The 26745-nt window shown below is 37.6% G+C and overlaps 2 protein-coding genes across 3 annotated transcripts in view; both read right to left on the bottom strand.

Annotated features, from left to right (window-relative positions):
- Positions 1-882: 882 nt before the first annotated feature.
- On the bottom strand, positions 883-6814 carry EPGN (epithelial mitogen; the record flags this gene model as incomplete). Its single annotated transcript, XM_081083934.1, has 5 exons — positions 883-937; positions 2336-2488; positions 3162-3276; positions 6170-6259; positions 6772-6814. The coding sequence occupies 5 exons, from the start codon at positions 6812-6814 to the stop codon at positions 883-885; spliced, it is 456 nt and encodes a 151-aa protein (XP_080940060.1).
- A 4253-nt stretch (positions 6815-11067) lies between these two features.
- The window catches only part of MTHFD2L (methylenetetrahydrofolate dehydrogenase (NADP+ dependent) 2 like), a 110793-nt gene continuing 95115 nt past the window's right edge, over positions 11068-26745 (bottom strand). For both annotated transcript variants that reach the window (XM_081114022.1, XM_081114021.1), the window contains one exon: positions 11068-12387. In XM_081114022.1, the coding sequence (XP_080970148.1) occupies positions 12275-12387 (113 nt within the window). In that variant the 3' untranslated portion in view covers positions 11068-12274. The remainder of the gene's footprint in view (positions 12388-26745) is intronic.

A 26745-nucleotide genomic window follows, 5' to 3' on the forward strand; every position in this document is an offset into this window, starting at 1 on the left:
AACTCTTTAGTTTTTCTTTCAGGATCAGTTGTAGAATTTCATGTATTAGTAGAATTCTAGAATTTCAGTCCAAATGAATAGTCACCAGATAATTCCACTAACAATACGAGGAAGTACTAAACATAAGCAGTAGGATACCAGTGAGTCCAACACAACATGTTATAATCCATGCAGAAAAAGAGATATTTTGTCTACTCAGGGCTTGATATCCAGTAGCTTCCAGTCATCAGAAACTCTTTAGCTTATTCCATATTTCACATTTCACAGATAACAGCTCCACAATGTTCTCACAAGCTGGGTATAATGTATTTTGCCTTGGACCTTCCATTTTCTTGTCTCTGGCTTAGACTCCAGGCACTTGTTTGGATCACTGAAGGTACCACAGCATTGATCTTATCCTAATAGTTGACATCACATTCTTTTAGACCTTATGAAAGCAGCATGTTTCGGATTAGGTCCATTGAGCAGTGATCCAAAATACTGGTAGCTAGTACCTGAAGAGCCCAGGCTTGGTATTGCTTTGACTTATTGCAAGGTTGATAATCCTTCTCATGAAAACTCACATCTGACACGATCAGATGCATGGCACTAAGACTCTCTGCAGTAAGAACAATAACCACACAACAACAGCAACAGACCCAGAGTAGTACTATGCACTTGACTTCGGTCACTGTAAGCTTGCTCCATTGGCTCTCTTGGTATCCTAACAATGACAAAGTCTAGTGATTTCTGTTGAAATGTATTCTCTCATTTCATCATGATCCCAACTTCCAGCACGTTCGAGTCCAGTCAGCTTGGGAAGTTTAGTTGTTTCATTGGAAGATGGCAGTGTGGGGTCCCCCGATCTTTACAAATGCCTCATCAAAATTTCTTACACAGGCCTCACAGTGGTCTTCCTCTGGAACAGACCTTGTAAGGTGATTTCAGTTTTAGACACCTAAAACAGAGTATTGATTTCCATAAGAATGTGAATGCTCTTAGTATACCTTATTGCAGATTATATAAATGTTCTGGAGTAGCCTTGTTGCTGGTTCCCCACCCAGATCCCTTTTACCCATTGGTAGATCCATCCCCGGCAGCTATGGGTGTTAACAGACCCAGAACAGTATCCTTCTCCAGAGGATCCCCTGGGCCCACAGAGAACTTTGTCTGAATTCCTGGGAGACTCCTGATCTGTGCCCACTACCCAGGCTGATGACACAGAGTACTAAAACCAAGATCCCTCACCTTCTTGGGATAGGTCCATAATGCCCTTCACATTTGAGATCATCCTGTGGAGTCAGGCTGAGGCTCGACTTTAGCTAATACCACATCTTTGCTTACCTTCTTCCTCTGCTCTAGCTTTCCTTACTGCCTTATAGGTCCTACTTTAGGGCATCCCTTGACCAATCACTTGCACAGGAATCCCCATTTTGTGTTCTGCTTCTAGGAAACCTGACCTCAGACAGCGGTATTATTAACATTAAAAGGTCTACTTTCTTTTTTCCCCTCTTTTTGGTTCCTTAGGCAATTGGCATAATAAATCAGTTGATATAAAATATTTTATATGAATTGTTCTACAATTGATATAACATTTTATTTTCTCTAAGATACAATTATTAAGCAACCAAAATTTTTCTTATTTTGATAGTCAGTTTTGATCATTTTTAAAATGAAAACTTAGTTAATAGAGTATGCCAGGGAAATGTATTTATACTTTTTTCTTTAATTTAGCTCACATTATTTCTTGAGTTTCCCTAGCTACATGAATTTAAGGGAAAAAATTACCAGTGTGGATACACTAGAAATAAGAATTAATACACAAGTAACTTATACTTAGTGGATCCAGCTTATCTTCTTAAGCTTCTAGCAGTAGATAATATCTTCTGAATATACCTTCAATTGATTGTTTGGAAGTAAATGGCCCATGTTTGCCACACTTTTTATTCATTTCTTGATTTCTTCATTCAACAAATATATACAGAGTGTCTATTGTGTGCCAGGCAATGTATTTGGCACTAAATATATAATTTTGAATAAGACACACTTTTCACTACCCTTGTGGGGCTTGCTGGCCTCTTCATTTGTAACTTTGATGTAGGCAGACAGAAGCAAGAATGGAGGGAAATTGTAAATTGGAGCTATACTATTGAAATTGCAGGTAAATTTTTACTGCTAATCTGGGTTTATGAGGAAAGGTATCAAAACAAATATGTAGGAACTTGTCAGATCTGCAGCCATATTTTCACTAAAAAAATTAAACATGCCAATTCATAGTACATTGTAGGGGCTCAATAACTATTGTTCAAATGAACGAGTACCCACTGACTTCATATTTTGTGTTTTTTTTCCATACCTCGTTCTTATGTAGCAGTAAAAAATAGCAAGAAAACCACTTAATAATACTCCGACGCCAATCCAAATTGCAATGTATTTTTCATAAGAATTTACAGCATATGAAGTTAAGGTCAAATGCTCACACCTTTCTCCAGTATAACCAGTAAAACACCTTTACAAAAAGAAAAGAATGAATAATTTTAAGATTCACAATGACAGAAATACAAAGAAAAGACCAGTTTCAAAGAATGAAGATGCAAATACCAAATGAAAGCCAATCTGTTACAAGTACTGAAGAAGCTATGTATTTTACAATAATCATTTCATTAAGACCGCATATCAATGTACCTTTTCTCATTGACGAAGTGAAGATAGTACGTGTGCTTTATGCCTTGATCTAGAAAATTATTTTCTCTTATATAGGAAGATGCTGAGCAAATCAATGATTATCAAAATAGTATTCTAGTTGCTCTAGAACTCTCTATTCTCCAAGTGTTTTTACCATACCCTATTTCATTTCATCCTAATCACATTTGCATGATGCTAAAATGCTGATATGGATTCAATAGTTTTGAGGTGGAGCATAAGCTTCTGCATTCCTAACAAGCTCCCAGGTTCACAGATGCTGCTAATCTGGGAACCATATTTTTGAGTAATGAGGATTAGGTAGCTTAGAAACAGACTCCTTAGATATCCAACTACAAAGAGGATTGGTGAGTCACGATCAGATCATGTACTCTTTTAGCCCCATAAGATAGAGGTGTGGGAATGTACTGTGTGAAGCACCAGAGGCATAAATTCTCCTCCTCCTGTGTCCAGGACTTGGGCAGTTCTTTGCAAATTACCTGCAGATGGCTTTCTTCAACTCACGATGGAAGGCACAAACACCATTGATGCAGTAACTATCGTGGTGTTCCAGGCAATGGTGTGAGAACTTCAAGGCTATGGGTCCTTCTGTGCCTTCGGAAAGGAAAAAGGAGAAACAATATTAACAGATGAAGTAGGTCATATTTTTATAGTAGTTTTATAACGTGTTAAAGAGACCTTTAATTTTAATATTCTTTGGGTGCTCTGTCCACTGAACTATTGATCGGTTCCCTTGGCAGGTTATAGTCACAAAACTTAGGTTAATATCAGCTAGAGTCAGTGGTCTGCAAACTGCGGCCCCTTGAGTGTGGCTCTTCCACAAAATACCACGTGCAGGCACGCACGTACAGTGCGATTGAAACTTCGTGGCCACACTCAAGGGGTCAAAGAGCCGCATGTGGCTCACGAGCCGCAGTTTGCCGACCACTGACCTAGACACATCATTCATTAATTAGGGGATGGAGGTAAATTTCATTCTTTAGAAGCCACAGAATAAGGATAGATACAAGTTTGCCATAAGGTGGCAGCATCAAATCTGGTTTTAGCAGCTTTCCAGAGCGAGGCTTCCCAAATGTGTGCCTGAATGCTAGTAAGTATAAAAGGTCTCACACAGCTTTCTCATTCTCTCCTTTACACCTAAGAAGTCAGCGCTTAGAAAGATTTGGGCTTATAACTGTGAGATAATGAACTTGATTTCTCTTTTCCCAGAGGAGCATGAGGTGAGCACTCCCTCTTATGTGGACTGCCATGCGTGGCTAACTGAAAAGGGAATATTTTCCCTAACTGATTTCAGAAGAGGTATGGTTATGACCTACACAAGAAGCCAGAAACAACTTACGGCCCAGGCTTAACATAGCTAAGACAATACTTTGAAATATCATTTAGAAATTTTATTCACTTAAGAGACACTACAAAATAGTGGGAAAAGCCTTGGAGTTAGAACTTAAAAACCTGGGTTTTGATTTCTAACTCTTATACTGTGCAAGTGACCACACTTGACAGAACTTTTGTGGCCACGTGTCCGGAAGCTTCTTTATGGGAAGCCCCCTGGTGGAAGCTGTGATGTGGCAAAATGTATCTCCTTCAGGACGCTTACTCTTCACTCCTGATGTACTCAGGACGTACGCCTATATAATCCCTGGGGTTTATGAAGTGGGAAGCACAGTGGTAAAACTGTATAACTGAGTTCTCTTTGCTATACTTTCATTGCTGATTCTTAAATTTTTCTCCAGTAGATTTAGTGGCATTTTAGTTTGTCGTTGTTATGAATAAATATGTCATGAATATCTCCGCATCCTTAGTTATGTTACACAATATTTGTCTTGCCAGGCAGATTAAGACACTCCTATTTATTTGTTCAGATCTAAAAAGGCAGACTTTTTTTGATAATGAAAATACTAAATTTTTAAGTACTAAGACACCAACAAGATCTCTTCTTGTAGAACTTCCTTTTGGTTGAGAACACACAATATTATCTTAAGATTCACATTCATGTGGAGTCATGGATCTATTTTCTCATTTTAATAATTAATTCTGAAGCAGTGAGAATTTTGCATTATAAACTGGGCTAGGTTCTTCCTACTTCAAGACTAGGGCCTGAATCAAGATTTGTTAGAAAATGTGAGACCTGAGAGAAGACATTGCCAAAGAAAGGGTATACTAGAGAGATTCATCTTTCCTATAAAAATCTGGATTAGGGTTTTAAGTCAAGTAAAAAGCAAGGAAAAACTAAAGTTCTCCATCAAGAAAGCAAGGGAAAATGATAGAGATATATTCATTTTCCATTGTTATTACCTGTAACTTGGAGAATTTTACTTGCAGTTCCCTATTAAGAAAGAAAATAGTGGTCTGGGCATAATGTTATGAACTCAGTCATAGAGAGAAGCCATATTTTACTTTTCTGCAGTATTATTTTCTACTAAACATATTTCCTTCCCTTTCTGTTCAAAAGCTCAGAAGACAGGGAGATATAAAGTCATTCTAAGCCCTACACTTATTTTGGTTTGCAGATTAATAGATATTTACAAGTTCAAATGTGTGGGAGCAGGGTGGAGAGAGTTAATGGGTGGGTGGCGGGGAACATCTGTAATGCTTTCAACAATAAAGATAAATTTTTTAAAACTCAAATCGGCAAAAATATTTTAAATACATTTTTAAATTTAAAATTATTGGTGAAATGAATTCTTAATTATTACTACCTCATATTCAGAAACAAAATATTTGCCTTAATCTTTTTTTTTATTTGCCTGGCTCTGAGAGCATGATATGGCATTTCCTTTGTCCTGTGTCACATCACTGATCCCCACATCAGGGGGCAGTATGTGATTTGTGTGACAATCATAACCATGCAGTACACAGGTCTTGGCAGGTTACAAGCTTTCCAAGTTCACCTCTAAGAGTTCAAACAGGTTTGAAAATATGCTGATGCTCAACAGCAGTGGGAAGCTATTCAAATAATAATAATAATAATAATAATAATAATAATAATAATAAAGATAGGAAAAAAAAAAGTGGGTAGAGGAGTTAGAAAATATAGCCTATGTGAAAACAACAACAAAAGCCCCTCAAAAGAAACAGGAAAAAATATTTCTAAAAATAGGGGACATGAATTAAGATTTCATTTTGTAGCCATAATTTCTTTGGCTGCAAAGCTCATAGTCACAGAACAAGATATAATGCCGAATGGTGACAAATTGCCCCTGGACACGTGTGAGTTACAGGGAACCAAGCATGAATCAAGCAGAAAATGTGGCATGTTTAAATTAGCATTCAGGAAAAGTAACTGGAGACATTTCTTTAATTTCCTCACTTCCTCCGTTTGGAAAGCTAATTCTTTTCAGACACATTTACCTGTCACTTCCATTTAAGAGTTGATTATCTAATCATAAAATATATATTAAACATTTTCCAAAGTTGCTCTTATCACAATCCAAATTCTCTCAAAAATGAGGAAGTCCCTTGAAATACAAAAATGCAAAGAAAATACCTTTCGTTTTGTTAACTGTCCAATTACTTGGTTGGGTTGTGATTGCGAGTGTCAAGTTCAAGGCCACCTCTTCACTTAATGCTGCCATTGCTGTATGAAGGGGGGAAAGGTATCTTTAGTAGGTGAGCCCCTTCTATGTATAAGCAACAGATTGAAAGTTATTCTATTTATTTCCTTTATGTTTTATTTTGAATCCATTTACATTTGAGATCCATCACCTAAGTAGGGCAACTTCCTGACAGTTTCTCATCCATATCCCATCTACTGACTATATTATAATTACAGAAAATAGGGACACATTAATATTTAAGAGAAAGTGAATACATTTATATACTGATTTAATCACAAGGATGCTGTCATATAATAGTTAAAATGTATTATCCTCTTTTCAGTTTTACAAAGCAAATATTTAAAGGTTTCAAATATGTATTAGGAGAGGAACATACATTACATAAGAAACTAAATTAATTCAGATTCCTTGCTGTAATCTTTGTCATGAAAAACAACTCCGAAAAGCCAACTTCTCCCTAATTCAGAGAAAACAAATCCTTTTCACATTTTACACTGACACCAAGTTAACAAAAGAAGAAGAAATCACCTACCATTGAATAAGAGGTAGACTGACACTGAAACACTGAAAGCCATCGCCTGTCCTTGTTGACAGTATCTGCTCCTCTCCTCCTGATGGTGGAAGGCTTTTATGGAGCTCTCGGAGTCTTTCTTGCATTTATATTTGATGAAGCGTCATCTGGCAGTTACCAATCAAAAAAATATGCACTTCTGGCAGCGACTTAAAGCCTCAAGGCGCTCACACACTGGGTGAGGATACCTGTGTTATCTCCCAACATGATCAAGTTTTCCTTTGAAACCCTTATTTCCTGTTACCTGTGGGCATAATCGGGAAAGTAAAAGTGCTTAAAACAATAAAAAAAGAATCTGACATCAGGAAAGGCCCCATTGGTTTAAAGAGACTTGTACCTGCTCCAATGCTCCTAGCAACCTCTATCAGATTCCAATAAAGGGAGTTTTGATATTTGCAAACCAGGAAACAGCATAACCTGTTAATAAAAGAAATATTCCTGCCAGTTGCACTGCCTTTCAGTACAAACTGGGTTTCATTGCAAATCAAGATATTTTGTCAGTTAGTGGCATGGGAGAACAATTTCATTTGTGTAATAACAGAGGTTTCATATTCCATTTTAGTTTTTGCTATCTAGTTTTACTATTACAAGTTCTGCACAAATAATTATTTTTAATTGTATAACATTTATCATTATGCTATTCTGCCATTTAATATTTTCCTGAATAAATAAAATGGGCTACTAAGTTATGGGAACTACATTGCTTAAATTTGTGCCCCAATGAGTAGACTAGAGAGGACCAGGAAAACACAATAATAATAATCACAACAACAATAATAATGTAATAAAATTTCCATTGAGATAAAATGCAAATATTTAGGTTGGTACATTTAATGAATAGAAATTTTAAAACTTAACACAACATTCAAAATTTTCTCACTGTTAATCTAGTTATGATTATTAAAGTGCCGTTTAAAAGGCCAAAACATGCAATTAATGTTAGTACATATTGTGACTATAAGGAGTTTCTCATAAGCTTTTACTTGCCCCAATTGTTGTGAACAATTTATAAATATGTTCTGCAGAGTTGCCGTGACTTTCTCTCTGGAATTTCAGTTGCTCATATTTTCTATACCTTAAAAAGCTGTTTAAGTCAAGATAGGTTATCATTTGCATCATGTCCACCCAGCACATTCAATTTACCAGAAAGGATCCCTATTACTATTCAAACATGAATTTGGCTTTAAAAAGCACACAAGAATGAGCTTGTTGAACTCATTATAACTTGGGCAATCACTTACCACAGGCGTCATCATTTAAAGTTAAAAGAATATATAGTCCCTGGCTCACTTTAGATGTGCCTACATTTTGTTTTCTACTTCTGCGGAGTTTTTTCAACTATTTATTAAGATAATTTTTGGATAATATTTCTCCCAGGAAAATATTATTTGAATTATAAGTCAAATTGTCATCTTGTGAACCACTGGTGAGAATTTAAGAAGGAATCATTTACAAAAGATTCAGTGAACTGTCACAACCTATTGCAGTTTTTAGAGGAAGAAGCTAGGATTAATGTCAGATATTTTTATTTTTAAGACTGGGGCATGGGAGCACAACCAACCATCTTTGTAATAACTATTAACTGCTGCTTCCATAGTGCTTTACATTTTACTAAAGCTTTTTGCACACATTTCAATTCTTTGTTTAGTAATCCCGGCCCTAACAATTCCAGCATCCATTATATAGTTAATCTGTCTTAAGTGAATAAAGAAATTAACAATAGGTTTTGTTTTTACTCTCATATTACAAATAAGAAATGAAGGCTCAAAAGAATTAAGTGACTTGCCAAAGGCCATGCCCCAGAGTTAAGACTTGAATCTGTGCTCTGATTCCAGACATAGGCACTTTCCATTTCCCCAGCTGTGCCCTCTGGTAGGAGTGGGTATACTGCTCTCAGAGGAATTCTCTTAATTATTTCCTAAAATCAAGCTTTACATAATTACCTTTATCATTGGAATCTAAATATTAACTGTGGCTTTCACACACATTTGGGCTTAGAGAAATGGATCAGTGTCTCTCCAGATGTTTCCTTATTCTGGTGAGTTGGGCCACATAATATTTAGGAACTCATCTGCCACTTCAGCTTAAGGTTTATATCAGAACATAGCTCTGAGTCATCCACATGCTTCTTTTCCTCTGGATCCTGCTGGATCCCACTTACACTCTCTGTAGGAGAGACTCCAATCTTCACTTCTTCAATCCTCTCTTCAGCAAGTCCTTTCTCCAATCCTGAAAAATGGGTGAGATGGGTGTTGTAAGGTGGCTTCATTGATATCTATTCATTCTTGATACACATTAGAGCAGGTTGGAGGGAGAAAGGAGAAAGCTAAGAGCTGCAACACTCCACGACCATTTTCCCCTCCCACCACTTTGTGCCTTTTTAAATTTATTCATCTTGTTCCTCTAGTTACAAGCATCTCTGCAAGTGTCTTCACTCCCCTTCCATTTCCCTTCCTTTTCTCTCTTCTTCTCTTATTTCCTTCCCTTTCTTTTTTTCTTGCTCTTTCACTAACTCAACCAAAATTTAATGCCGGATATTGGCAGGAAATGGTATTCTTATGGATTCAGTTGTCATTCGCTCATTTATTCATTCATGAAATATCGAACGTCTGCATCGTTCATGGCGCTGGGCTGGATGTTATGATGTATGCAGGACAAATAGACAAATCACGTGTGGATTCTGACCTCAAGGAACTAAAGGGAGACAAGGAAAATACATGCATGGGTGCTGTAAGGGTGGGAACTGATAACTGCTATGAACGTCTGCATAGACTAGGAGAGCTCAGGGGTAGGACTTAAACTCTCCCAGCAGTTTCCATGGATAAGTTTCAATTGAAGTTTTCCCTAATCTATTTCTGCATACTTATCCAGCTGTATTTCCACCACTCTCCAACACACACTTTTCATTTTTAGTATGACTGTAATATATATATATATATATATATATATATATATATATATATATATATATATGCTAAGCTCGTTCTTGCCTCCATATTTTTGTTATTGTTCAATCCCAATTAATTCTGTGTGGTCAGTTTTACAGATACTTTTTGGAGAAGGCAATTTACTTTTCCAAAGCTTCTGTATAAAGTCATCATATGTCTATCTTGTGTGGACTCCAAATATTTAAAAATAAAGTCATGATAACAACAAGCCAATTTTATCTCCTTTATGTGTTGACAAAGGTTGCCTCCTTGACCACATTTTAATCAGTCTCCTGTGGGTCCCCTTCTTGACTAGGTCTTGACTTGGCATGCTTGGCCCAGTTTTAGAAAAGAATCTTGCTAAGTCAGTATATGTACCACCCCCATATCTGACCAAGTTTCTCATCCCCCAATTCTTTTTTAAAAAAAATATATTTTATTGATTTTTTAACGAGAGGAAAGGAGAGGGACAGAAAGTTAGAAACATCAATGAGAAACATCGATCAGCTGCCTCCTGCACACTCCCTACTGGGGATGTGCCCGCAACCAAGGTACATGCCCTTGACTGGAATCGAACCTGGGAGCCTTGAGTCCACAGGCTGATGCTCTAGCCACTGAGCCAAACCAGTTAGGGCTCATCCCCCAATTCTTAATATCATAGGTCATTGGCCTGTCTTTTAGCAAGAATGGTAGTAAGCTAGTTTAGCAAGGGTCCCCCAACGCTTGACACCAATCAAGTTCCTCTTAATAATTTTCTATCCACTGATCCCCTCCTTCTGCTCATTGGCTATAAATCCCTAGCTGTTGTTGCTGTATTGGGAGTTGAGTTCAATCTCCTCTATTGCTATAGTCTTAAATATTTCTTACCATTTTTAACAAAGATCAGAATAATTGTTCTTTTACAGTATTTTAATTAGTTTCTGGAAAGGCTCACTCCTGAATTTTAGCCTAGCCAAAGGGGCAAAAACCTTTAAAAAAATAACCCCTCCTGCACTTTGGGGAAAGCAGGATGGGCTCAACATGACAGACTTCACCTTTTCAGTGTACATGTATTTTCGGTCATTTTGTTTTGAGAATTTGCAGTCTTAAAAATTAAAAAAGGCCCATTTCTGAAGTGTTTGTGTGAGAGCTTTGAATTTAAACTTCTGTCAGGGTTATCAGACAAAGATGATCTAGGTTGATTGTGGAATGGGCCATAGAACCTTTACTTTCCTGCTTAAAAAACTTGTACATTTCTCAGCATGCTGTAAAGAAATAGATAACAAATTTATGAACAAAGAAACGTATAGATAACTTAAGAAAAAAAAAGTCAGGTATTCTTATTCAAATTGCTTTTATTATACAGTTAAAATACTATTAATCATAAACATCTAGTCTATTCTCACATAAATAATAAGTATACACATCATTAAAAACATGCATTGGGTAAGAATTATTGTTGGTACATAAATGTACTGGGATTTGAGTATGAAAACAATACAATTATATGGCTAGAGCAGTCTCAAGATACCTTCAACTGAGAGTCACATGTATTTCCTAAATTTAAATTGTGTTAGAAGCATGGCATCTACTTTGAGAATGAACTGCTATAAGGGAAGAGGATAGAACTGTGGGAAAGAAAACAGTAGATTTTTAGTCATATTCTAATGTTTAACATTGGCACACTGTGTGTTTTACCAATAGATTTCTGCATTTGTGAAGAAACATAATCTGTTCTTTAATGAAGGCCTCACTCATGGTATGTCATATTTTCCTGATCTTTGTGGGGAAAGACCACCTTAGTTTTATTTTATGCATTTGTTTGCTTTTGGATTTTCTATTATTCCTCAAAGAAGGCAGTGTCCACATATTTTTCTAGAACAACAAAGAAATTACATGTAAACCCAATACATTCTTATTATATTTTTACTATAACAAGTAGTCATTTATCATTTCACATAATCATTATCTTCTCAAGCAGCACTGCATTTTTTGTTTTCCTTGTATATTTCTCTTTCCTTGATTAAACATTTATTATTAGGATGCCTCGTGGGACGCATTTAGGAGATATATAAGATCAATATTTTATTTTATCTTTCTTTTAGCAACTTAGTTCTTTTTTAGCATATGATATAGAACTAAAATATTTAAAAATTGATCAAGCTTATGGCAAAACCTGAATTACATTTTACATGGGTGTCCATTTGGCTGACAAAACATTTGTTGAAACATATGGCATGTGATATTTAATAGTGTCAAAATATATTATTTATTATGAGCCCTTTATTGTTTTAACATTATGAACAAATATTATTCATAAAATAAATGTTACCAATATTTCCACTGGAATTGTTTTGTTTGTTTTTTCCCTAAAACTCAAAATCTGTTAGCAGGAAATGCATAAAGTTGTGTGAATCTTCTGATCCACAGTGATTCCATCCATGAAAAAATAAATACAATGTAGAAATAAATAGCTTTGTAGTAAAATAGAAAGGATTTTCCCCCTTGTCGAGTAAATAAATAGCATGATTTCAGCTTGCTTCGTTCTTTCATGCGACCTAGTAAATGACTTTTTTAGCTGCCAGGAGTGTGTTCTTCAGAAGCATGGCCACCGTCATGGGTCCCACACCTCCTGGAACTGGAGTGATGAAGCCAGCCTTCTTCTTCACAGCTAATGGAGGAAACAGAAAGTACTCTTTACTCTTACATTTTCTGGGAGTTTATATTTTTAAACATACTGAACTGTTAAAAAGATCAACTGAGGCACTAAAAAAAAAATTTAAGTTTATTTGAGCATTTATCGATTGCAATTGGGCAGCGCCAAACCGGAAATGGTTAGGAAGCTCCACTGACAGGAACTCGGAGAGGCTTTTTGTTTGTTTAAAAAATTGTGTTTGATTTTTCAATTACAGTAGACATGCAATATTATGTTAGTTTCAGGTATACCACAAAGTAATTAGACATTCATATAACTTATGAAGTGATTGGGCAGAGACCTTCATAGAGAAAGGGAGGAAGCAAATTCGCAAGTTATTGATGGATAGAACTTTGAGTCTAGCTGGATGTTTATGATTAGAGGTCTTTAGGTTTGTACTTCATAACTTGAGTTCATTGATAGGCTTAGATTTGTGTTTGCTTCCACAGGCTGCCATGGCATTAGAGCCACCTCAGTCTACTGGCCTCCTTATTTAATTAACTTAACAGAATACTGTAGATTTTTCTGCTTTACACATATAACTTAAACAAAACAACTTCAAATTATTTTTATAATAAAGTAGGCTATAATACACACACACACTTAGACAAACACTCCTGTGTATGATATCTAATGTGGAAAGAATACTTCTTTAATGCATAACCTGATATTATTAAACACATGCTATTTAGATGTATAGCCTTTCACAAGTTGGCTCATATATGCTTCTACATGAATCAAAATCAGCAGATGTTTTCTAGATCTTAAGTATTATTTTTGTACAATTTATATTGCCTTCTTGAAATATGGCTTATAAAATTTATATTTACCTTATTTGAAATATAGTATCAGATGGCAATAATTCTTTAAAATCATAGGAAAAGCAAAGGAATAATATTACTTGAAAAGTCCAAATAAGTTTAAAGACATCACACACACAAAAATCCAACTAGTGTGTATTATAAATCTTCTTATGATATGTAACGAGGTAAAGATAAGAATACTGTGATACGGAGGTAATATTTTAGTTTTCCAAAATGACTCTCTACATGAAGCCTGCCCTTGCCATACTTCCATCCCACCCTATGCTGTACTAGTAAAAGCCCTACACTAGGTCCAGAACCATTCTGTAAACAGCTATGAATTATGAGTCCTTTGTTCTCACTATTCCTTCTATCTGGAATAGTCTTCTACCATATCCAACTAAGAGACACTTTATTAGTCTTTAAAAGCCAATAAAATGTCACCTGGTTCTAATTTTTCTCAAAAATTCACCCCTCCAACATGGAGCTCCACTATGTACGTTTCGAGGAACTTTACAGCTACTCGCAACATGGAATTCACACTTTGCTGTCGCTCCCTTCACTAGACACCAGGACTTAGAAGGCAGAACCAAGTCTTTGTGGTGGTGGAGGTTGTCATTTTCAATCTTCGAACTTCATGCACATGTTAGGTATTCATTACATTTTGATAAAATGAACTAAGTAGCCCTTGAAATTTAAAATCTAAAATCAATTTGCAGGAATATGTCAGTGCTGTTGATTGGATGCAAGCAATATCAAAATAATTTAGCTAAAGCTAATTTCCTGGAAAATTCAAACTACTCATTTTTCCTGAGGGTGACAAACTGCATTTTTCATTTTCCAATAAACTGACGTGATGACATGAATAATGCCACCCAAGACCTTTCTATAAGATTGAAGAAGCAATGCCTTCAAATGTTTTAGCAGGTCTGTAGCAAAAAAGTACTATATAGACTACTACTACTATTTACACTGAAAGTGTATAAAATCATTGATTTGTAAAACACTAACTTTGAAACATTAATAGATGAAAATAAAATACTGAATAATATGGTAAATTAATAATCAAATACAAATTAAATCTTCAATAGAAAACAAAATGATTTATTTCACAATTGAAAGGTAAATAAAAGCAAGGTTGGCATGGTTGAATGTCAAGCTATGAACTAGGAGGTCACAGTTTGATTCCCAGTCAGGGCATATGCCTGAGTTGTGAGCTCAATTCCCAGTGTGGGGAATGCAGGAGGCAGCCGATCAATGATTCTCTCTCATCATTGATGTTTCTATCTTTCCCTCTCCCTTCATCTCTGAAATCAATAATTTTTAAAAAAGGTAGATACAATTGATTATCTCAGGGAATCTATTGTGGGTATGAAATCATTTTTATATAATTTAATTTTCAACTTCGAAAAGTAAAGTGACTTGAAATTATGTATATGTTGAAAAAATAAATAACCATAGCTACTACCAGTTGAGCCCCTACTACTTGCCAATAACTTTCTATACATTATTTTAATAATATTTAAATATTATTTGATTTTAATAGATGAGGAAAATGTGTTTACTGAAGTCACTGACTTACTACTCTCTTGTAGAGACACTGTTCAAAGCCAGGTTTGAAAAGTTCTATGATTGCATCATTCCACCCCTTCCCAGTACAATTGTATTACCATGACCTGAACAAATGGAAAAGTCCAAGAAAGGCTCATGTGCCAAAAATGAACTGCTTTCTTAAAGGGTTAGGAGGACATTCTGAAAATAGAAACAAGAGGAAAAAATTCTAATCTAGTAGTTTTCCTACATTTTTACTATAGGTGCTCATAGCTTATCATCTTTGGCTTATATCTAACACTTCAAGTTATACAGCAGGCTCAGCGGTCTGCGTTGCTTTCTTCCTGGATGTCAAGACAGATAAAGCACTGGTTTGCTTAGGTGTCATGACCCTTCTTTACCAAATTACATTTTTCACAACATGGTTACTATCGCATTCTCGTGCTCAAAAAGTGATCTTTGTGGGGAAGGAAGAGGGAATGGACATGAGCTGTTTTCTGAAATAATACCTGCCCAAAATGTGTAGCTTGGTTTTTGCATTTTCCCACAATTTACTGGTAGGAACTAACACACATTTATCCTGTCCTACCTATCACTTCATAGAATTAGACTATGTGATGGGTAATGAGTTTTCACCTGAACCAGAATAGGGCTTCCCTGGACATCCATAAGCATTTAGCAACAACAGAGCCTTGTAGATTATTAATGAGGCAGAAGTTTTTATCACTGTGAATTCCCCTGGTTATTCAAATACTTGTTTCAGATACATTTTATCTATAAAATAAAGTGAATAGATATGAAAATGAAATTTGTACATAGTCCTGAAAGGCAGACAGTAATGAATTTGATTAAATTGCAAATTAAATTGATTAATATGCAAATTGTCTCCTCGACTGGGAGTTCGACTAGGAGTTCGACCAGGGGGTGGGCTGGCTGGCCAACTCCCCACAGCCCCTTCCCCTGTCTGGCCCGATTGGCCAGACCTCACCTGTGCATGAATTCGTGCACTGGGCCTCTAGTATAATATATACACGGTCTTCATTCCTTTGGATTTGATTTTCATGGGAATCTATGTCTGAGAAGGAAATACAGAGATGGGCAAAAATAGGTTCACAGTTGTTCATATGGAAAATAATATAATTAATAAATAATAATGCAATAATAAACTTGGTGTTTTGCATACTCACAGCTATAAACCTAGTTTTGTCCACCTCTGCTTAAATTGATGTGCTGCTGGCTAGTCTTACTGCATTCTTTGTCTATTTATATAAGGAGTAGGATATGGAAGTGATTTCTCAGGAAAGATAGGGGATTATGATGGGCAAATGCCAGTAGGTACAGATGCCAATGCTTAAAAAAATTCTCTAGTCTAATGATTTTGCATAACTATTTCATAGCTGTCTTAAGTGATGAGTTTATAAAGTATCAGAGGTGGTTTATGACTAAAATTAGTCATGTGAGAAAGAGTTAAATTCAATACATGTTTGATACTCTAAAAAGCATCTTCCCCAATTGTATGTGCAAGAGAGTAAGTTAACAAGCATTACTTCTCCAGAATAACCTTTTATTGGCTGGTCTCTCCCTGAGGGCAGACAAGGGTTTGTACCTGCTTATAGAAGTTGATGCTTTTAAAGATTAATCCTATAATGTGTGGGCAAAAGTGTTCTATATGCTCCATTGAAAAGAAATACAGAAGCATTTTAAGGTAGTAATTTCCTTCAGAGACTTCCTGTGAGTGTGTCTAGGTGTGAGGGAGTATATGTGTGTTTTAAGAAAAATGCCCAAAGTTCTGTTTATATGTGAATCAGGTGTTAGACCTTGATTGATATCAGCACTTTTATAAGAGACTCATGAACAGTATTATAAAAACCAGGGTTAAATTCAATTTCATAAAGTCAACATAATTTTAAAGTCACTAAAACTCTTAAGCAAATAAAACAATCATCAAATCCTATTATCTGCATGGAACTTGCTCTAAGGAATGAGACTTAGATGGAAATGACGTGGCCATGTTTAAAGCAGGTTCCTAAAAAGAAGAAAGAGGAAGAAGAAGAAGAAGAAGAAGAAGAAGAAGGAGGAGAAGGAGGAGGAGGAGGAGGAGGAGGAGGAGGAGGAGGAGGAGGAGGAGGAGGAGGAGGAGAAGAAGAAGAAGAAGAAGAAGAAGAAGAAGAAGAAGAAGAAGAAGAAGAAGAAGAAGAAGGAGGAGGGGGAGGAGGAGGGGGAGGAGGGGGAGGAGGAGGAGGAAGAAGAAGAAGAAGAAGAAGAAGAAGAAGAAGAAGAAGAAGAAGAAGAAGAAGAAGGAGGAGGAGAAGGAGAAGAAGAAGAAGAAGAAGGAGGAGGAGGAGGAGGAGGAGGAGGAGGAGGAGGAGGAGGAGGAGGAGGAGGAGGAGGGGAAGAAGAAGGAGGAGAAGGAGAAGAAAAAGATTATTTTGAGGAAAGGCAACAATTATCTTGACAATTTGAATGACCTCTCTGTGAACTTTAGACCCTGCAAAGTAAATCCTATAGATTTCACATGGTCAAACTCAAATTTGAAGACTTGGAATAGAAAGAACAGTAAAGTCACAATGCCAATGGGACGTTCATGTAGAGATTGGAGATATGTGCAGTCATTTTTTATAATCTATTATAATAGTCTCTTGGTTTCCAGTCTCTACCATATTAGACATATAACCTGCAGCCAGATTTAGTCTTTAAAACACAGATTAGATCATTTCAGTTTATATACATTGGATGAATCTTCACTGTCTCTAGAATAAAATATAAATTCTCTGTCATGGTAATTAAGATCTTTAATAGCCTGGCCCTGCATCCTGTTTTGCATTATTTCCTAACCCTTGCATATTTTCCTAACTCAATTACTCTCTGTTCCCACACATGCTACAAACCAGCCCAGATAGATTTATAGCAAAGGTTCCTTGAGAACAGCCATAGTCACTGTCCCTTAGAACTTACAGTCTCGTTGGGAGATGCATATTACAAATACAACGAATTAAATAACAGTTGACCTAGGATATGAAATGTGCTACAAACGAAATGTTCACTGCATTGTAAATGTTAGAAGACCTAACTGAGCCTGAGCTTTGTATACACATGTGGGGTTTATCTATGTCAAGTTCAGAAATCTGATGAATCAAACTTTTCCCAGTGAAATGGAGACGTGAGGAGTAGACTGTGCTTCTGGTCAGGGAACAATGTTAGCGATAAAGGTGGAAAGAAGCTTCTTGAAGGTGGAAGGTAGCATGAACTCCTGGAAACACCGCAAGAAGGCCAGTGTGATTGACACATAGGAGCGAAGGGGAAGAGTTGCAAGAGATGACAAGGAAAGGCCAGTTCATGTAGAGCCTAGCAGATAATGTTGAACATTTTGGATATTAAGAGCACTGGTTAAAGTATTTACATATTTATAAATATTCTAAGGCAGGATAAGATCAAACTAAACTCCTGTTCTGTTTTTGCATCTTTCTCTAATGAAGTTAGATTATCATCTGGGGTAGAGGGAATGAGGAACACAACATAAAGTGAAATGTGCTAAGATTGAAATAAGTTCTGGCACTTGTATGAGCACTTCAAAGAGGAACAGAAATCAGATATATGGGTCAGAGAAATATTTGTAAAGTGAAAGAAAAGTTTCAAGATCTCATGGATGCCAGAGGGAGTAAGAAAGAAGCGAATGCAATGCAGACACAGTGAATAGTAAAAGTGAAGGAGGTTTGGACATAACAATGAACCTTATGCAATAGAAGAGCTGAAATAAGTTCATTATGACCAAAGAATACGGTGAAAAGAGAGAGTAGAAAGAGATGGAGCTGAGATGAGGTCATGGCTGCATGACCCCGAAGTGAGGGCTCTGGAGTTACTACAGCTGTATTACTGTGTTCAAGGTAAATACATTTTTAAGAAAGTCTTCTGTGAATGAATTTGGTCATTTATATCCTATATAATAAAAGCCTAATGTGCTAAGTGCCCAACCATTAGTTCAACTGTTTGTTCGACCATTTGACCAGTCACTATGACGTGCACTAACCACCAGGGGGCCAATGTTCCGACTGGTAGGTTAGCTTGCTGCTGGGGTCCAACAGATCGGGACTGGGAGAGATGGGCCAGACACGACCTGGAGCCCTCCCGTGATTCCTTCTCGGCCCTGATCATACCCCAGTGGGGTCCCTTCACCTGACCTGCATCTTCTTGCAATTTAGGACCCCTCAGGGAGAGCTGGTTTCAGCCCAATCCCCGCAGGCCAGGCCGAGGGATCCAACCAGTGCACAAACCTGTGCATCAGGCCTCTAGTATTCAATAATAGCAAGTTTTGCAAGATGAGAAATTGAATAGAAAAATGAATACTAAACAACTTTCAGAAGAAAATGAAAATAAAGAAGAACTCATGCTGCATTTTTGTAAAGTTTCAGGTTCTTATATGTTATTAAATTTTTATTCAAGAAATCATTTTTCAGCCTGGAATATATATCTAATCTTTGTGTTCCCTTTTATCCACTATGTGGACAGCTATTCTTTTTCATGTTATTGACTTCAGATTTCTAAAGGAAAAAATTAAGAAAGAATTACCTTGACATCATTTTATTATTCTTACTTGATGACAGGCACTATTCAATATCAGGACAAGAACTATAGTTTAGGAGCAGAAGTTATTAATTTTAGGTGATGGCAAGGATGATGGAAGAAACTAGTTGTTCAGTGTTCATCTGTGCCTCCAAAATCCAGGGGTGACACGTGGTTACAAGGTTTAGAAATATTACTCATAAAGAACACTCACTAACAGAAATATAAGGGACATTAAAACGCCCTTTCACAGTTTTGATAAGAAAAAGGAAGAAGTGTGTGATCATGAACCTTTGGCCCTGACAACCCATGCTTCATGACAGGTGTCTCTGGCTTGTGTGTTCCATGTCATTATTTTCTCTGGAAACTTTATGTTCCCAAGTTCCCAGGGCCTGGGCTTAATAGTGCAAACTCTCACCAAAGTGCTTTCTTTGTTAAGAAAACTCACTGATTCTCAGACAGATAGTGCATTTCTGCATCAGCACAGTATGTACCCAGAGGTCCCAAATAATGGAATTTCCAGGTCTATCTAAATATAATTAATTTTGCTAATACAATTTACAACTTGTATATTCTGGCAAAGTCAAAGAATATATTTGTGCTTCATACATCTATTTCTGGGTGGAGGAGTAGGAAGTGATGTCTCAAGTTTCTATAGGACCATTTCATTTCTCTTTGTATTCTGCCCAGCTCTCTGTCACTTTGAAGGAAGTTCTCTATGGCCCATGTCAGATTTCCAACAATGCTGCAACTCCCTTTGAAAACCAGCTCCCTTCCCCAAAAGGAAAAGGGATAATTCCTTACCCATGGCAAGGCAGCACAAGAAAAGTTTATTGTTCCTCTCATGTAAATTTCCGCCTCCTAGTATATATGTGTAATTGTCTAAATTAAATGCTTGGAGAATTTTCCCATGCTTCTAAATGCAGGCCATTTAAGGCATGACCTCTTAAACATATCCAGTACAGTGAAGGGGAGACAAGCTTCAGGAGCATGAAGTGCATGAATAACAACCAGAAAAACCTGTCTGACATAGGTCTACAGAAATAGTATGACTCAGGAGGTAGTATGGAAACCACTCCACTTTCTCATGTGGTTGATATAAAAATGACACTTAAGAGCATGATAAGCCAGAGGGAGGAAAGAGCTCCTGGACAAGTGGATGTCTCACCACTGAACTCTTGCAAGGCAACAAGAATCAGGTGCCCTAGAGGCAATTTACTATGCTTTCTCTTGCATTTATCTGATTGCCTGATTCCTGGGGTTTCTGTAAGATTTCCACATATATTAAGACATTCATTATCACGGCCCCCTGTGGTGCAGTAATGGGACTGGCAGGATTAATGCCCTAATGGGGTACAAGAGTATGACATTTGGATCCACATTTATATACCAACTAGAGGCCCAGTGCACAGATTTGTGCACCAGTGGGGTCCCTCGGCCTGGCCTGTGCCATCTTGCAATCTGGGACCCCATGGGGAATGTTGGAGAGCTGGTTTTGGCCTGATCCCCACAGGCCAGGGTGAGGGACCCCACCAGTGCACAGGCACCGGGCCTCTAGTATGCATATACAATCTTTGGTTAATCTCTTCCTGCCCTCTCCCCTCTCCTTCCCTCTGAGATTCATCAGTCTGTTCCATGTTTCCATGCCTGTGCATTGAACATCTACTCCCTGAAGGTCAATGTGCATCATTGCTACAGGTTGAATGGTCGAATGGTCATATTGGCTTTTATATATATATAGATTGTTTTGGCCTCATTAGGCTAGTGATCTGTATTTACAAATAGTTCCTTCCCCTAGTTCCCATGCTATCTGTATGTGTAGGGTGGCTAAGCAATTTTTTTTTTTGCTTTAGTTACTTTTCTCTTTATAGTAAATCAAATAGATATATATCTAGTTACCTGCTTCACAGATGTGAATACATACAAATACTGCTCACACCACATAGAAGGCTTTTAGTGGAGCCAAATAACAAATCAGTAACATCATGGAAGTTCGAAATTTCTTTTCATGGACTCTGTGATCCACTAGTGGAACCTCCTCTCTGACCACAGAGGCTGCTGGGTATCATTGCCAGTTTCTATTTTGGAAATCAGGAGTAGTGATCACTGCTATGATATTTCTAGTACTCTATCAAAATGACTGAAAATATCTTTCTTTCATTACTTTCTTAAAAAAACAAAATCATCATTTACTCCTATCATTCTCTCTAATCCATTTCCTTCAAGCCAATGAATATTCCTATTCTATGGTAGAAAATCTGTAAGCTATATAGTCTGTTTGGAGTATACTCAAAATCCCCTGGCAGAGCCTTGATCTCAATAGTTATCATAACCCAAGATACTACAACATAAAATTTCCCTCTCATAGATCTTTGTATTTTAATATGAGACCCTGAGAAACAACTGCAAAAAAAATTCTCATCATAAAGTATAAGAATAAAAGGACCTGCAGGGGCATCAGGCACTTGTCTTGTTCTTGTGGATGCCCTTTTTGTGCTCCAATTTTAACTCTTCACTGTAAGAGTATATCAATCAATGTTAAATATATTATACTGCTCTGGAAGGTGAAGCTTGGCTGGTTGGGTGTTGTCCCATGCACCAAAAGATTGCTGGTTTGATTCCAGCTCAAGGTACATACCCAGGTTGCAGGCTCAATCCCCAGTAGGGGGCATGCAAGAGGCAGCCGGATGATGTTACACTCTCACATTGATGTTTCTCTCTCTTCCTCTCCCTCTCTTTCTAAAAATCAATAAACTATTCTTAAAAAAAAAAAAAAAAAAAAGACCTAGACTTCATAATGAGCATCTTGTCCATAATGAGCAACAATGGAGATAGTTTGCTCACTGATGACAGGGATCTTGTAGTGACTATCAGTGGCTCTACCTGTTTTGTGAAATGACCTGTATGGGTACTATGACCACAGTGTTAGTAACAGTGTCTCTAACAGAGGCATTTGCAAATTTCCATCAACTTTTTCAAAATGATTGGACAAGATCACTTCTGGGTTTAAGTGTTACGTCTTCCCTTATACCAAAGCTGGACTTTTGGGCTACCTTGTAATCATCTACCATAAATAGTTGATATTTTGAGTCAAACTGATCAACTGTATTATTATGAACTGAATGTTTGTGTCCCTCCAAAATTCATATGTTGCAATCCTAATCTCCAATGTGATGGTATTAGGAGGTGGGGCCTTGGGTGGTGATTAGGCCATGAGGGTGGAGCCCTCATGAAAAGGATTAATGCTTTTTTTTTTTTTAAAGACCCTAGGGAGCTCTCTCACTCTTTGTGCCATGTGGGGATAGAATGAGAAGTTAGCTGTCTGTAACTCAGTTGTGGCTCCTCACCACCACCTGACTATGGTAGCACCCCGATCTTGGACTTCCAACATCCCCAACTATAAGAATTAAAAACCTACTGTTTATGCTGCTCAGGGTATGGTAATTTACTATATCAGGCCAAACTGACTAAGACATATATCTATATATAAAAGCCTAAGCAACTGGCCGACCAGCTGACCGGCTGTCCAGCCAGTATTTATGATGCACAATGACCACAAGGGGGCAGATGCTCAATGCACAGGCATGAAAACATGGAACAGACTGATGAATCTCAGAGGGAAGGGGGGAGGGTGGGAAGAGATTAACCAAAAACCTTATATGCATACTAGAGGCCCAGTGCATGGATTCACGCACCGGTGGGGTCCCTCAGCCTGGCCTGCGGGGATTGGGCTGAAACCTTCTCTCTGACATCCTCCAAGGGGTCCCAGATTGCGAGAGGGCGCAGGCCAGGCTGAGAGACCCCACCAACGCACGAATCTGCACCAGGCCTCTAGTCATCAAATAAAATGATTAACACTGAAAACTGAGTTGGTAGGGAGTAAGTTTAATTTTGGGGTTGTTTTTTTGTTTTGTTTTGTTTTGGTTGTTTTTGTTTTTACAATATCACAAATTAATAGTTCTGTAAAAGTGATATAGTTAAAAAATAGTCCTATGTCCTTAGATTTTGGTAATAGGCTCTTAGTTTTCCATCTTGTACAACACACACTTGGGAGTAAATAGTGCTGAAAATACTTCAAAATAAGCTTGTTTTAACATGTAATCTAGAGAATATAAATTCTGTGAGGCAGGGACTATGCCTGGTACCTTGAAGGTGTGTTGGGTGAGAAATATGTGTTGAGTCAATCAACAATGACTCAATGTATGTATCATTATTAGATCTGGGTTGCTATAGATTAATACTTTGTTTAATGTTACCTTGAGTAGGAGTTTTGTTGCCATTAAGGCAACTTTAAAGAATTATCTCTGTAAGAGTAATACTTGACATTTATAAGTGCAGAGGATGGTCATACAAATGACCAATGATCTGACTAAGATGACTGAGAACTGATGTGGGATGGAGATACAAAAGAAATGCAGGGCAAGAAGTTTGCCTTACGGAGGCATAACATATAGTAGGGAAGAACTAAGTAAAAGTTCAAGGGAGTAAAGGGTTAAGAGAAAAATGAGTAAGTAAGATGAGATCTGCTTAGGAGTTAGGAGAAGATGGGGATAAGTATGAGTCTTAAGTTGATTCATATGACTTTTGGGTAAAGAACAGACTTGATATAATCACACAGAAGAGAGCTGAGGCCAGAAAAGTAAGGAAGAGCAGGGTGGTAACTGAAATGTGAAGTTATATATTTCTAGATTAGTACGATAGTGGGGATGGAGAGAAAAGGTGAGTACTGTGTACATACATAAACACACAAACTATTTTCTACCAGCCATATGCTTAGCAAGTTGCATACATCAGCTCATGTGAGGTGATTATTTCATTTAATCTTCACAACAACTTTTTAAGATAGGTATTATTACCTCAGTTTTCAGATGATAAAATCAAGTCTCAGAGAGGTGAAGTGATTTGCCTAATTGTTTTAAGCAACAGAGCTAAGCTTGAAACCTCAGTCAGCCTGACTCCATAATCTTTTATGAAAGGTTGGACATAATATAAAAAAAGCATGGAGTGAAAAGTAATGCTTAGGCTTCAAATGTGGAGCACTGTGCATATACAAGACAAGCAACTGTAGTAAGAGAAAATATAGATGAAAACTGCTTTAAGAGCACTCCAGGTGTTTTAGTTCCATTTCTAGTACTTTCTCAGAAACATAGTACTAGGCTTCCACATAATTTTAGATCCTCTTCTGTCCTCATGTTTCTACTCTTGGGTTTCAAATATGAGGAATAAATCTGACCAAATGGAGTCCCAAATTATAGGGTCCCTTTTGCTGTAGGAGAGGTTTCCTGTCCAGTGGAGATCCTTTGGAAGGATGCAAGGTAAGGCTCCAGCTATTCTGGCCACAATTGTTACAATATCATACTTCACTCATTTAACATGCAATGCTGGGCCTACTATTGAGTATGAAAGACTTTTTGTAATTTTTTCTTCCTTGCCTTTGATCTGCTGTTCCCTCTACCTGAATAGAGTCCCCTTTCCCTCTGTCAATTCTTTACGTAATTACACATACTTAGGTGAAATTCATTGATCCTTTCAGACTCATCTCAAAAGGATTCTAGAATTGCCACCTTCCCTCTTGTGTATTTGAAAATTCTTAAGAGTCATACTTGATTCTTCTCTTTCTTTTTTATCTAATCATTTACCCAATCATTCTAACTCTCCTTTTAAATTGTAATACCATCTAACCACGTCTTAACACAGGCATCCATTACCAAGCTCAATTTGGATAATTTCTTATTTGGATAATTACAATAGCCTCCTAATAGGTACCCTATCTATACCCTTACTTCTCTACCATCTATTTGCTATTCAGTAGCCAGTGATCCTGCTAAAACACAAGTCCACTGTTATTTTTTCCCCCAAAAATCCTCTAGTGGCTTTCCATTGCACTTAGAAAACCCAAATTCTTTTCCATGGTCCACAGGCCCCACATGATATGGCACCCCTGCTGCTACCTCTTGAGCTCCACCAGGCATGCTGCTCCTCGAGGTCTTCACTCTTGTTGTTCCAGATGCCTGGCATGCTCCTCTCCCACATATCCACACGTCTCTCTCCCTCATTTTGTTCAGGTCAGCAGTGAGCCTTCCCTGACTACCCTTTCTAAACAACCTCACTCCACAATTTTCTAACCCCCCTCATTTTGTTTAATTTTTGTAACACTAAACATTGCCTAAGATATTATATTAATATGTATGTATTTATTACTTGTCTCCTCCAATTAGAAGGTAAGCTACCCGTGGGTAAGGATTTGCCTATTTAGGTCACTATTGTGTCCCAAGTGCCTATAACAATGTCTGACACATAGCATCTTCCCACCCCTTCCAGTATCCCAGTCACAAGCCTCTGGCCTCTAGGGATTCCTGAGAGGGCCTTGGGCAACCCCTCCTCTTCCCACTGTCTTCCTCAACTCTATTTGCAAAAGAGTGTTGTGAGAGGTCAGAGAAGCCCCTGGGCCTCTACTGAGCTGGGAATTATGGTTCAGGAAGAATTTGCTAATAGGAGTGGGCTCCGCTATGTGTCCCCTCCAAGGCTTGGGGTGTCTCATTTCTGGTACAGTTTCAGAAAAGAGCGAGTTGTAGGACGGCGAGTAGACAGACAGACTAGCTCAAGGTCTGTGCCTTCTCTTTTCCCCTCATTTTCCAGGGAAGTGGGCTAAGGACCCTCTTTTCCTCCCTCTCTAGGACCACCCCTTTTTATCTACACATCCCTCTCCAAGTTCAAGCAGACTCCATCATCAAAACTGATCTTCCCAGTTCAGTTTAGCTGGTCCTGGTCCTGCGTCCTATCCCCTGAGGCCTAAAGGGTGAGGTGAGCCAGCTCCAGGAGGGCACTGTCCATGAAAGGGTGCCCTGCAAGTAGCGGCACACAGAGCCTCACAGGAGGATGCAAAGGGCACACAGGGCATTGAAAAGCAGAGAACCAGGAGAGACAGACTCTGTCCCTATCCCTGCCCCCACTTTCCCAGCATGAAGCTAAAATCCTGTGCAGTGTCGGTTTTTAAAATTAAGATAGAACACTGTGTAAGTTTAAGGTGTATAACCCATTGATTTGATACATTTACATATTGCAATTATATCATGGCACATAATTATCATGAGAACAATTGAGATCTAGTCTTTCAGCAAATTTGAAGTTTATAATATAGTATTGTTGACTACAATCATTATGCTGTGTTTTTTTTGTGTGTGTTTTTTTTTTTTTTTTTTTTACAGCAAAGGTGGGAATTTATTGAAGAACAAGTACAGACTCCCACGTGGGCAGGGGGAAAGAGTCCCACTGAGTTCCCCTATGCTGTGTTTTATATCTCTAAAACTTATCTTCTAGTTGCAGGTTCATACCATTTAACATCTCCCAAATCCACCTACCTCCAGGCCCTAGTAACCACCACTCTATTCTGTTTCTATGATTTCAGCTTTTTTAGATT

Source organism: Myotis nattereri (assembly GCF_964212035.1).
Source record: "Myotis nattereri genome assembly, chromosome: 1".
NCBI classification, from domain to species: domain Eukaryota; kingdom Metazoa; phylum Chordata; class Mammalia; order Chiroptera; family Vespertilionidae; genus Myotis; species Myotis nattereri.